The sequence below is a fragment of the Pteropus medius genome, unplaced genomic scaffold, assembly GCF_902729225.1.
Source record: "Pteropus medius unplaced genomic scaffold, Ma_sr-lr_union100, whole genome shotgun sequence".
Taxonomy (NCBI): Eukaryota; Metazoa; Chordata; class Mammalia; order Chiroptera; family Pteropodidae; genus Pteropus; species Pteropus medius.
In genome coordinates this window covers 1,969,853-1,983,555 of record NW_024347793.1, presented here as the reverse complement: position 1 = coordinate 1,983,555, position 13,703 = coordinate 1,969,853, and the positions used below count along the sequence as shown (strand labels likewise).

The window sequence follows — 13,703 nt, the reverse complement described above, 5'->3', positions numbered from 1 at the left end:
GAAACTGTAACTCTCCACGTGACTGTATTAAAAGTAGGTCCTCTAAGGATGCAATGAAGGTTATATGAGGTCATAATGGTGGAGCCATCATTCGATAGAAATAGTACTTTTAAAGAAAAGGAAGAGGGACTAGAACGTGCTCCTCACCTTGTGAGACCACAGTGAGGAATGTGGCCTCTACAAGCCAGTAAGAGAGCCTCGCTGAAACTGAATCCTGCCAGAATCTTGATCTTGGATTTTCCATCCTTCAGAACTGTGAAAAAATAAACTTCTGGTATTTAAGTAAAAAATAAATAAATAGATAGATAGATAGATAGATAGATAGATAGATAGATAAATAGATAAATAAATAAATAAATAAAATAAAGCTTCTAGAAAGTAAGAGGAGAGAATGTGTATTTATGGTATGACAAGCAAAGATATTTTAAAACAGGACACGAAAAATACTAAATGTAAAGATAAATATTATTATATTATTATTAAATTAAATCTTATTACTAGATTACATTGAACTTAAGATCTTCTGTTTTACAGGGCACCAGTTCAGAGAATGAAAAGGTAATCCACAGGGCGAGAGAGAATATTTGGAAAAATATAATCGATAAACGGCTTACTTCTAGAGTAGATAAAGAATTTCTATAAATCAAAAAGAAAAAGACAACCCACTTAAAAAACGACCAAAGTTTGAGAAACCAATACTTTGTATAAAACAATAGGCGAACAATAAACGTTAAAGGGTGCTCAATCATACTATCAGGAAAATGAAAATTAAAAGACTGACGACACTAAGTTGTATAAAATAGAGCAACAGAAATTTTCACATTTGGCTCGTGTGGCTTATATAATTACAGCTGCTTTGGAAAACTGGTTTTATCTAATAAAGTGGAAGAGAGAGAGATAACTCAAATTAGGAAAAATAGTAATGAAAATTATGACATTACCACTAATTCTACAAAAACAAAAAAGGATAACAAGAGAATACTATTAAGAGTTCTATGCAAACAAATTAGATAACTAGATGAAATGGACAGATTCTTCAAAATGCATAATTTACCAAAACGGACTAAAGATGAGATAGAAATATGCATTGGCCTGTAACACGTAAGAAGACTAAACCACTAATCAAAAACCTTCCGAGAAAGAAAAGCCCAGGACCAAATGGATTCAGTGACGAATGCTGCCAAACATTTAATGAAGAATTAATACCAATCTCTCTCAAACGCTTCCCAAAAAAAATCGAGGAGGAGGGAAAACTTTCTAATTCATTCCTAGGACAGTATTAACTTACTATCAAAGCAGTGGCATCACAAGAAAAAAAAAACTATAGATCAATATCTATAATATCAAAACTATAGATCAATACCCTTATGAAGATAGGTGCAGAAATCCGCAAACAAAATACTAGCAAACTAAATCCAGCAGCATATTAAAAGAATCAGACACTATGACCAAGTGGGATTTATTTCCAGAATGCGAGAATGGTTCAACACACAAAAATCAATCAATGTACATACCTCATTAATAAAATGAAGGGATAAAAACACATATCATCCCAATTGATGCATAAAGAGCTTTTGACAAAATTCAAAACTTCACATTCGCATGCTAAGTGAAATAAGTCCGACAGAGTAAGACAACATCATATGATCTCTCTTGTATGTGAAATTTAAAAACCAACAATGAGCTCATAGATACAGAAAAGAAATTGGTAGTTGCAAGAGGCAGGGGGTGGAGAGGTGGGAGAAATGAGTGAACTGGGATTTTTTTAACCAATTGAATAAAAAATTTTAATATCTTATAAAACTAGCTATTTGGGGAAGTCATCTATGTCTAAAATGCCATGGTTTGGTTATTCTTGGCTTACACTAAATTTAGAAAGAAACTGAAGCTGCAGGCAAGTGAGTGATTTACACCTACACGGCATGCAAGATAAGAAGGCATAGTTATCGCCCACGCCAAAGGATAGAAGTCAAAGAAACAGCTGAGCAAAGGCAGCTCAACGGGACAAACTGCCCTCTTCATACCATACTCAGCACACAGCTGCAGTCACAGCTGCGGTCGAGACACCCCTGGCCAGCCATGCTCTTATGCAGGGCTGCATTTGTAGTCAAGTGTCTTCGTTGGAGGTCTTTTCATAAAGAGCCCTGACAGTGACCTCTAATAAATATATAAAGATGAATAAAGTACTGATTCATGCTACAACGTGAATGCTCACTGAAAGAAGCCAAATACGAAAGGCCACACATTGCATGATTCCATTTGTATAAAATGTCCTAAATAAGGAAACTCATAGAGACAAAGTAAGTGAGTGGTTGTCAGGGCCCGAGGATGGGGCTTCTTACAGAGCTGTCAACAAGAATACAAGTGGAGCCAGACCTGCCCTCTTACGTCTCAACCCTTTGGGATGTTAAAATAGAGAAGAATCAACTTTGGACTGAGTCTAAGCAATCTCGTGTCCCACATATTGTTTGCAAGGATAACAAGAAAGCAGATACAATGACCACTGGACCGATGGCTACTGGACCGGAAATTAAAAACATCGTTTAGAATTAACATCTCTATGTTCGCTTCTCTGCACCAATAGAAACCCTCCCTTCTATTGATGTCATTGTCCCCCTTCCCTTTCTCATAAGCGCCCTTGCCTTCGTCTCCTAATTGGAACACTATTTGGGTTTCTACCTGAATCAGGGCTTCCCCAAGGAGCTATTCTTATTACCTCAAATAAACGCTTGTTTGCCTCTCCTCTGTCTTTGAAAAGTCTTTTATTTTTAGGTGGACATAGGTACGATTAGTGAAATCATCGGCCATTGGTGCTTAACTCAATGTCCATCTCGTCTCCCTTCCCTGGAGGTTGGGGAGTGGGGCGAAGGCTGGTAGTTCCAAATTTATAATCACATACTGGTTTTTTGGGATCTAGCCTCGATGCCCACCAAAAGCCACCTCATTAGTATAAACTCAGATACGTTTGAAAGGGGATTATTATGAATAACAAAAGACACTCCTCTTATTCCCATCATCAGGGAAATCTCAAGAGCTTTAGAAGCTCTCGTTGCAGGAACCAGGGATGAGGACCAGATATATATTTCTGACTATATCACAATATCACAGATACTCTCTCTAGACTAGAGGCTAGGAATCTGAAGATAGGAACGCAAGAACAGAACAAAGTTCTGACTCCTCGTACTTGTGAACGTGACTTAGTTTGGAAATAAGATCTTGGCAGATGTAATTAAGACAGAACAAAGGAGCTTGGATCTGAGTAGAGAACGGGGTACATGATAGTAAACCCAGGCCCAGCAAAGAAGGGTCCCTATGAGTCAGGGCATGGCTGATGGATCTTGTGGACATTTGCTAAGTAACTATTTATGAAGCACCTACTGTGTGCCAGGCACTGCTATAAGCACTGGAATTAGAGCCCACCCTCACTTCCAGGTAGGGTCCAGTAGAATTCCAGGATTGCTGCCCTTCCCCTTCCAAATTGGGATGTGTGCTGCAGGTCCCTGACAAAGCACTAGATGTTGGACATGGAAGGAAGCGGATAACTCAAGTCTTCGGTTCTATGGGCTTGCTACGGAGATCCACATATCACCCCTGATGTGGAGACTATTCTACTTCACTCAGAGATCCTGACTTTGCAGCTTGATGCCGTAACAGGTAGAACTTTGGAACCATCTCTCTCAGGGAGGGGTGCCTGCATTTTGCAAGCAGGAAGGAGAATGAGCTGAGGTTTTCGGCAACCTGATGGGTGGATTCTGATAGTAACTAGTATTTTCCACCCAGTATTTTCAGCTTTCTTTCTTCCAGGCTCATGGAAGTGTGCCGCTTTCCTGCATTCTGTGAACTTAGGCTGGGCAGCATCAAGCGCCTTGGCCAGTGGAAATCAAGCGATAGTGACATTTCGGCTATCATGAATAGATTTGAACCCTTCACGGACCTGAATGAGCGAAAAACGTTTATCGTCTAAAGATCTTAAAGGGATGTTTGTTATTACAGCATAACCTAGCCTACCCTACCCCGACCAACACACAAGCTTCAGGGGAAAGAGGAAACATCAACTTTGACAATAAAATTTGAGATTTTTTTTCAGCTCCTATCAAGGCAATAGTCTTGAAAGCTAACTTTGGCAACAGAAAAAAAGAAAAGAAAAGAAAAAAAGTATTTTATAAATTCTTTAAACTCTTGAAATTCTTTAAATGATGTGTTGACATTCAGATCAAAAAGACTTCTGTGGTCAAGGTTACTCATGTCAGATAGAGAGCTGAAGTTATGGTAATGATAATAACAACAATAGTAATAATGGTAGTAATAGCCACCACCAGTTCCTTACTACACATTAGCCCGGTGCTAAATACTTATGAATATTAACTCTTTTAATCTTTATAGCAAGTCTATGAGCGAGATAACATTATTACCTCTGGGGAACTGAGGCACAGGAAGGTTGAGTAACTCGCTCAAGGTCACACATCTGGTAAGCAATGGAGCCAGAATTCTTCATGTAAGTTCCAAGTTCAGAATTTGGGTAAGGAAAGTCAGGTAAGTCATGTAAGCGCAGGATCAGATCCAATCTTTATTGTCAACATTTTGGGTGAAGGTGGTCCAAAGGTACAAACTTCCGGTTGTAAAATAAATAAATCACGGAGCTGTCACGTACACGGTGATTGTAGTTAATAACACTGTCTCGCCTATTTGAAAGCTGTTAAGAGAGTAGGTCCGAAATGTTCTCATCACAAGGAAAAAAACTGTTAAACTTTTTTTTGACATTTCGTTCCTCCCGTGCTTTTTTTTGCAATAATGTTTGGCTTTTGAAAATATTACACTAGAATATTATTTAACTGGATCACTGAGTTTGGGGCGCTTCCTTGCTTTCCCACGTGAGGGCCTCACCCACCTCCCCCTGCTAGGCTGGCTGATTTTATTTTCTGATCCTTTAACCTCTGAGTCATACAAGCCCTCATCGTGGGAAAATGGGAAAACCCCAACTTCCAGCCCCAGAGAAAAGGGGACAGGGATGGATTAGGGAAGGTTGGTGCAGAGGCAGGGGTGTCCTCGTGCCCCCTCTCTCCTGGCTGAAATCCAAAGAGCGGGAAGCATGATATTTGTTAAGAGGGTAACTGTAGCCAAGGATCCCTGGTCTCCTTCCAGTTTAAAACTCCACCAAGGAGAACACCAAGAGGCATAGCCCTCTGACAAGCTGGGGACATCCACAGCAAAGGGACAGCGAAGGGGTAGCCAAATCAGAAAACAAGAATGCCGAGTTGGCACCTTTAAGCTGTCCTCACTTCCCAGGGGCATAGATGGTTCCTAGTGCTCCATGGGCAGAGCAAAAGGCAGCCAGAATTAAACCGGTGGACTTGAGGGTCCCCTCAATTCCCTCCCCCACACTGTGCTGGGACTCCCCTGACTTCTCAGAAGTCATGAAGGGACTTAGCCGGCATGGGAGCGGGAAATCCACCATGTTCCCTCCCTGCAGCCTCTCGCATGAAGATTCAGCCAGCTCTGGTTTCAGAGCCTCCACCCTTGGCGGAACCACACAGTCCAGAGAACAGCCGCTAGAGAGAGCCCCCGGGTGACACCAGCCAAGTGTCACCAAAGCAGTGGGGAAACCTGGGCTGCAGTTCCTGATGCAAATTGTTGAAAAGGTGTTGAAAGGTGACCCCTGCCAGGTTTTTAGCCAGAGGCTAAGCTCTCAATAATAAATGGGTCTTTGGTTTGGTTTGGTTTTGTTCTCTTTGTTACTACAAATCATGCCAAACTGAATGTTCGAGTGTGCGCATTTGCGTTTGTGACATACGCCAGTGCACCTGTAAAATAAACTCCTCAAAGTAAAACTGCTAGGTGGAAGGTGAGGCGTGTGTTGGTATGTTAATCGATTTCTCCAAACCGTCTTCCCAAAGTTTGGCTCTATTTCAAATCCCAGAATCCAATTCTCTTTCCAGTTCTCTGATTATGAATGAGACTATGTTCCAAATGCATTTGGATTGCTTTTTATAAACTGGCTGCTCGTATTTGTTTCATTTTTCTAGAGGGCATTTATCCACTTTTTAATGGCTTAACTTCTAAGTATTTATATCTTAAGCAAATCAGTCTTGGCTGGCTCTTTTCTTTTTTTAACTTCTTGGCTCGTACATGCATCTCTTCTACCTCTGCTTCTGATGTCACATGTCCATCTTCCTTCTGTCTCAGTGTGTCCTCATCTCGACCTAATTATACCTGCAAAGACCCTATTGACAAATGAGGTCACACACCAAGGTCTGGATGGACATGACTTTGAGGGGACACTATTCAGCCCATCATAACCATTAAGAACAGGTGGACTCCAAAGGTGCAGGGAAAGAGAGAGCTGAAGGGTGACTAGGGATATTTGAGCAGGCCAAGAAGGGACCAATCATTCTCTTCGTGTTGGGCAGTTGGGTCATGTGACCTCGCTGCGTGCCAGAGAGGCTGGGAAGATGGAGAGGAGCACGTGGATACCCCTACCCAACCCCCACGGTCCCTGACTGCTTGCCGTGCCCCCATGCCCAGTACAGAGTCTGGTCTATAGTGGATGCTCCAGTGAAGGTTTGTTGAAGGGTTGGCGGGATGGATGGGTGGACGGTGGATGATGAATGAGTGAGTACCCAGAAGGTGAACGTGGGGAGGGGAACTGGAAGACGGCCGGACAGGAACCCGTCAGGAGCTACAGGGGATTTCCCTGCCCTAGAAGAACTCAAGTCCCCCACCGCCTTCGCGGGGACATCCCCACAGCGGGGCGGGGCGGAGCGAGTCCTTGGCGAGCTGGGACAGGCCCGGACCCTGAAACTGCGGGAGCTCAAGTTCATTTCCTGGACGAGCCCGGCGCGCCCCAGCGCTACTCCGCCGGCTCGCAGCTGATGCAGCTCGGGCCGCGGCCCGCGGCGGCGATGGCCACGGAGGAGGGCTCGGCCTGCAGCCTGCGCCGCCTGCCCTGGGGGGCCGTTCTGCGGAACGCCATGCTCATCTTGGTCTGCTCGCTGATCTTGTACCTGGGGCAGCCACGGCGGCTCGAGTCACCCTCGGTAAGTCGAGAAGGGAGGAGAAAAGAGAGGCACATGTGTCACCTGCCGGCGAGCTCGAGGAGCTCGGGGTCGGGCCCGGCCTGGCGGGGCGCGGAGGTGGGGCGGGCAGCCGGGGACAGAATCCGAGGCAGAGGGGCCAGCTGGAGCGCAGACTGACGGACCAAATCGGAACGATGGCTAAAAGTCATCCAGCAAGAGAGATTTGGTTGGGAAGGGACAGCAGAGATAGAGGCCGGAGCAGGGACGCGAGGCAGAGGCGGCGAGGCCGCCCCGGAGCTCTGGGCTCGCGATGGTCCTGCCCAGGAGGTAAACCCCAGGTGGGGATCCCGGGTGGGCGGCTGCAGCTGGGAAAGGCGCACGGGCCGGGGCGCCGACGACGAATGACTCGGCTTTGGTGTTCCCCCGGCGGGCTGACTCAGAGGCCGCTGGGGGCTTCACAAAGCTGGGAGGGGCGTTGCGAGGGCTCCGAGGACCGGAGAACCCGAACCGCTCACCTGCGAGCCCCGGACGTCCACTGCACGGACCGTCTCCGGGGGCTGCGCAGGGGCCTGTGCCGCAGAGAGAGGCAGGTGTCCCCTCCCCCCTCGTTATGTCCAGGAAACTTAAGTTCTTTAAGGTTTTTCTTATGCTCCAGGCTGGTTCAAACGTACATACTTCCTCTTTCAGAAGTTTTTTTTATATATAAAAATTCACGAGTCGGCCCCTTGGGATGAAGGATGTGTAGCAGGATCGGCGAAGGAAAGAGGGCTCTGACTGCGCTGTTTTCTCTTTTCTTCCAGTGGGACATAGCTGAGCTCCAGCTGAACCACACAGGTGACGCGGGTGACACGGAGCAAAGTGGGGCGTGCACGCGGGAGAAAGAAAATGACAAGTGAGAGAAAGAGAGAGAAAAAAATAGGAAGAGAGAAGATGCGAAAGAAAGGAAGAAAGGAGGAAGGGAGGAAGAAAAGAAGGAAAGAAAAAGGGAAGGAAGGGAGGGAGGGAGGGAGGAAGGGAGGGAGGAGACACAGAGAGAGAGGAGAGACCAGGAGAAAGGAGAAGAAAAAGAGAGAAAGAAGGAGGAGGAAGAAAACAGAGAAAGGAGAGAAAGAGAGGGAAGAGGGGGGGGGCGGTGCGGTTTGGGGCGCGCGCCATGGTGCTCTTTCTCTCAGCCTTTCTCGTCTTATCTTCTGCCTTGGAAGAGCCAAAAGCAAATCAAACACACTACGACAATCGCTAACGCGCCGTCCCTCCTCACACAAAGATTAGCTGAGCATCTGCTGTGAGCCAGGCACTGTTCTGGGAGCCACAATAGGGAAGAGAAAAGACAAAAGACCCCGCCTTTTCCTTCTACTGCGGGGACAATAAGTAAATAGGAAAATTACGCAGCAGGCCAAGGAGACCAAGGCACATATAGTGTGTTTCAGAAGAAAATGAAGCAAGGCTGAGATCAGCATGCCAGGCTCGGGTTTGCTGTGGAAAGGGAAGTCGTCGGGGGAAGGGTCCCTGAGCAGGTGGCGTTAGAGCAGAGATGTGAGGGAGTGACTCATTCTGTGGTCTCATCCCATCCTCTCTGTAACCTGCTTCCCCTCATCCCCAGAGTTCTGGGGACCGAGTTCGTTCCTCGTTTTTCCCTCCACACTTCCTGTCCGGGCTATCGTAACAGCATACCACAGACGGTGGCTGATACACAAAAACACGTCTGTCCTCCTTCACCTGACGGACTCTGAGATCTCTCTCTCTCTCTCTCTAAACTGGGATACGATTGACACACAACATATCGGCATCAGGCGTACAACATCATGATTCAATATGTGTGTATATTGTGACACGATCACCACAACAAGTCTACTTCACATCCACCACTTCATATAGTTATAAACGTTTTTCTCGTGATGAGAAAAATGTACTCTCTTTAGGATGTGCTCTCTGCAGCTCTCAAACATACAATACAGTATTAGTATATAATGATCTGTATATGGTCACCATACCGTAGATGACATCCCCAGGACTTATTTTATAACTAGAAGTTTATACCCTTCGACCCACTCCATTCGTTTTGCACCCCACCCCAACCCCACCTCTGGCAACGGGCAGTCTGCTCTCTATGAGTTTCTTAGGTGTTCGTTCGTCTGTTTGTTTGCTTTCCACATTCAATCTATAGCACTCAGTTTCCCTAAACCTCATCCTTCCACCCCCCAACCCTCTGCCTCCAGGACCACGGCAGGACCCTAGGCTGTACTGGCAGGGGGGCCCGGCACTGGGTCGCTCCTTCCTGTATGGACCACAGCTGGACAACGGGCAGCTGCGTGTCCGGCGTGACGGCATCTACAAGCTGCACATCCAAGTGACACTAAGCAACTGCTCCTCCTTCATGAAGAGCATCGTGTCCCACAGGGCCACCCTGACTGTGGGCATCTGCTCCCCCAGCAGCCACAGCATCAGCCTGCTGCGTCTCAACTTCCACTCAGGTTGCACCGTCGCCTCCCAGCGTCTGACGCCCTTGGCTCATGGGGACACACTCTGCACTAACCTCACTTTGCCACTGCTGCCGTCCCAAAATGCCGACGAGACTTTTTTTGGGATTCAGTGGGTGCATTCCTGACCATTGCACCTTCTGGCTCAGATTCCTTGGGCCAAGATGTTTTTAATTCCGTTTTTAAATTTGTATTTCTTGTCTATACTTTAAAATGATTTATAGTAAAATATATATTTGGTCACACGGCTCTTTCCTTCCTTAGAATTAACTCTACACTACACTGTAGGGCCTCTTCATTATCATCATGCAAATGACAGTGAAGGCAGGTTGTGCCTCATCACTTGGGGACAAGCCCAGACATGTCTAGCCTTCTTTAGATTGAGATGTCATCTGGACTCACAGGCTCTAATACGGGCTGAAAACACACACAGGAACACGCGCACCTGGTCGTCACACACACACAGCCCACATGCACACATTTATAAAGCCGAGGGAGGGCCCCGGTCCTGTATTGCTTGATGCTTGCCTAAAATTAGTTTTTATTGGGTTTGGGAGGAAATTGGGGAGGGTTATTTTGAATGAAAATTTTGTTGCAAAAAAAAAAAACAAGATGGCCAGCTTTTCATTGGCTGCAGGTGCCAGTCAGGCTTTTTTTTTTTTTTTTTTTAAGAGCTATGAGAGAACTTTCTTCCTGCTAACTATGCAAATTGAGATAAGTGTATTTCACATTTGCCCTTCTCATCAAGAGCTTTCTCTGAAAACATCACTGATCAGTGTTACTTATTTATTAACTGATTCTATTTCTTTTCTTTTCTTTTCTTTTCTATTCTTTTGGTCGGTCTGTGTCTCTCAGAGCGAGGAAAGACTTTTCCTGAGAGTCACGTCCCATGGTTAGAGGGCAGGGGCTGATTGGAAACCATAGAGGCCACATTTGAGCCACGAGGAAAGTCGAAGAAGGGTCTCTTGGGCATTTTCTACTTTTCGCATTCTGCCCAGGTGCAAGCATTAGCAATTACCTTGAAGAACCAGGCTATCATCGCTCAATATTTTATGTCCTGTCTGCAGAGACTTGACAGGTCCCAAGTACAAAATTTGAAAATAATTATGCAAAATAAAATTAGAAGCATCATGAGAAATCCGATTTGGGTGATGACTCTAAACCACGCCCCTACACAGGACTGTTGCCAAGTCAACAATCAAAGGGCCGCGGAGAGTCAGGTGAGCTCTGTTGTAGCCCATCGACTAGAAAATGGAACCCAGGATGTGTTCTGTCACCAGGAAGGGTTTACCGGAGGCGGGGGCGGGGGAGGCTGGCAACCTGGTGTGCGCAGACCGGAGGAGCCAGGAGCCGTGTGCACGCTCCAACTGGACAACACAGAGGCGGGACATACAGAAGGGAAGAGGAAGCTCAGGGGCAGTTACAAACACAGAGCTCTTCCCGGAGGGTTCTCCAGGCTACAGCGCGAGAGCTCCTCCCATAAGCCCTAGCTTTTCCACAGACCCACCGGATTCACGAAGTCCAGCTTAAAGTCTCTGTCACAATTTTTCCCATAACCTATGGGGTCGTTGCCCAATTTTATGTAGCTGAGTTTCTAATTCCCCAAAGGATGTATCCGAGTGCCACTGGTAGTGTTTGCTAGTGCACGTTCGTCCCCTTGTTCCCCAGATCGACCAGCCAGAGCTACTCTGCTGTCTGCAACCGCTTTGGCCAAGGAGCTGAGTGATCTTCGTGGGGCAGCGCTCGCCCTGGCCGTGGAATCAGCGAGGTCTCCTAAGGTCAGAGATTTCTGAGCACGTGTTTGTTGGCGCAGGAGGGCGCAATGCCCTTGCCAGGAGGGCTGGGGAGGACCAACGGGAGGCCTCGGATCTGTTACGAAGAGCAAATAAAGCAATAAGTACAGCAGGGGCACGCTGTCCTCCAGCTGTCCGGACACTGATTTGCCCAAGCACAGGGGCCACACCAAACTTCTCACGTACAGAAGAAGAGGCAGGCGGTGAGCGTGGGGGTCCTTCATGAGCGTTAACATTTAGGGACCCACCGGTCGCTACAGAGGTGTTGGCCAAGGCTCAGACACCGTGTTGTTACACATTGGAAGACTCCCCAGGTGCAGGGCCTGCCGGCAGGCCGCTAAATGGCCTCAGTTGTGCGGGCTGCTCTGCGGAATCGTCCACACACGTGAGATGGACCTCGTTTTCCCACACCAGGGTTGACCTAAGCTGAGGCAGGGAACGACGGTACGAGGGTTTCATTTTCTAACCGTGCAAGAGGAAGCTGCAGAGCCGTTTGGGCACACAGCAGTGTTAAGGACTCCAATGAAGTCACTTATAAGGCAGTCCCGGGTCCCTGCTGTCACGGGCTGGCGGAGGTTTGCCACGAGCTCCACTAGCTCGGTGGCTGCCAGCACCCGTGGCTCGCCAGCCGCAGGGTTGTTGGGGGTCTTCTTTGGATCCCACTTTTGATCACCACGTCACATTAACCTTAAACCGAGCACAGAGCAAGTTTATTTAAGGGAAAAATAAGGCCGTTAGGAATGGCAGAGGAATTGCAGCTCAGGGCACAGAGACTGTGGGAAACCACAGGTGTCTGAAGGGACGGAGGGAAGGTCAGTTTTTATCGGGTTCGGGGAGAACTTCGGGGAGTCTTGTTTAGAACAAAGTTTACGGGAGGAGAGCGAGAACCAAAAGGGCAGCTCGTCCCCGGCTGCAGGCAGTGGGCAGAGCGGTCCTGAGCTATGTGTGCGCATCTTTCCTCCCGCGGACTGGACAGGTGGACAGGCAGCCTTCATGGCTGCCCAGCTCCACTTTGGAATTCGGTGTCCATACCCCTTTTTCGCATGAAGCTGTCAAGAGTCATATGTACATAATTGTTAAGAACAAGCAAATTAAATAAATGTAAGTGGAAGTTTTAAGTGACCTTTCCAACAACAATTATGTTTTATAAAATGTCCATTTCAAAATAGTTTCCAATTAAAATAGAGCTGCCATATGACCCAGCCATACCATTTCTGGGTATTTACCCAAAGGAAAAACCAAAACACTAACTCGAAAAGGTAAATGCTTTCCAATATTTGCAGCAGCATTATTTACAGTGGCCAAGATATGGAAACCACCCATATGTTCGTTAATAGACGATTGGTACATATGTAAATAAAATATTACTCAACCATAAAAAAGAAATCTTGTGACAACGTGGATGGACCCAGAGGGTATTATATTGAGTGAAATGAGTTAGACAGAGAAAGACAGATACCACATAATTTCACTTACAATCTTTTTAAAAAATGAACAAAAGAGAAATAGGGTCATAAATACAGAGAACGATCTGGTGGTTGCCAGAGGGGAGAGGATGGGGGAGCGTGTGGAAAAGAAAAGTAGATAAATAAACTCTTAAAAAATAACATAAAACAGTTTCAATATCCTTTTGATGACTGGAGACCTTGAAGTTTTACTAAGTTAAGTTACATGATAGCTATTCATTGACTATCTACTTAATTTCCAAATAAGATAATACACTTATTTGAACTAAAGACTTTTGTGTCTGATAGTAAATGTCCTGTACCACATTGGAGACAATTGCAACAGGAAAACATCGTGACCATAGGTCTCCGAGTGTCTCAAGAGTGAGGAGAAGAGGTTTTCTGTTATAGAAAGGAATAAACGATGCTGGAAAGAACTGAGCTTTCTGGATCTGGGGAGGGGGACAAAAGGGCGGTGTGATAGGACATGGGTCAGAGGGAGTCCACCCTGTCCTCGGGAGGAGCCATCTGCTGGCTGGGGGGGAGGGAGGAAGCAGAGAAGCTTAAGCGAAGTTGGTTAACAGGCACTTTCGCTCCTCCGACAGGTCAGAGGGGACAAGCAGTCCAGCTGAGCACCTATGACAAAGAATGGGAATTTGAGGGTGTGCGTCTGGCCTTGTTACAGATAAACGGGACATCTGTAAGTCTTCCCTAAGTCATACGGGGAAGAACGGTCCCTTGCAGTAAGCAATTTTCCATTAAAGAAATGAGAAGGAAATTTCTTAACCTTTAGGTAAAATTCAACCTTGCCGACTCATAGCTGCAGACAGAAAAAGGATCTTCAAGATCCTGCAAACTGAGTGCCTTCATGTGCCCTTAGATTTATTCCTTCTACAAATGTTTAATGAAAACCTACTATGTGTCTGCTGGGCTGCGGCGTGGTGTGTACCCCGTGAAGTTCCCTGCGGTGTCAGT

The 13,703-nt window shown here is 46.4% G+C and overlaps 1 protein-coding gene across 1 annotated transcript; it reads left to right on the top strand.

Moving 5' to 3' along the window:
• The first annotated feature begins 6,368 nt into the window (after positions 1–6,368).
• On the top strand, positions 6,369–9,733 carry CD70 (CD70 molecule). Its single transcript, XM_039878557.1, has 3 exons — positions 6,369–7,034; positions 7,814–7,847; positions 9,230–9,733. The coding sequence occupies exons 1-3, from the start codon at positions 6,606–6,608 to the stop codon at positions 9,616–9,618; spliced, it is 852 nt and encodes a 283-aa protein (XP_039734491.1). The 5' UTR covers positions 6,369–6,605; the 3' UTR covers positions 9,619–9,733.
• Positions 9,734–13,703: the final 3,970 nt, after the last annotated feature.

What these genes read in the sequence shown, in the direction of transcription:
- CD70 (XM_039878557.1), top strand. Translation starts at nt 6,606, where the DNA reads ATGAGTGAGTACCCAGAAGGTGAACGTGGGGAGGGGAACTGGAAGACG. An exon ending in GGCGGCTCGAGTCACCCTCG is followed by an intron (nt 7,035 to 7,813) that starts GTAAGTCGAGAA and finishes CTTTTCTTCCAG; the next exon opens with TGGGACATAGCTGAGCTCCA. An exon ending in GCTCCAGCTGAACCACACAG is followed by an intron (nt 7,848 to 9,229) that starts GTGACGCGGGTG and finishes CTCTGCCTCCAG; the next exon opens with GACCACGGCAGGACCCTAGG.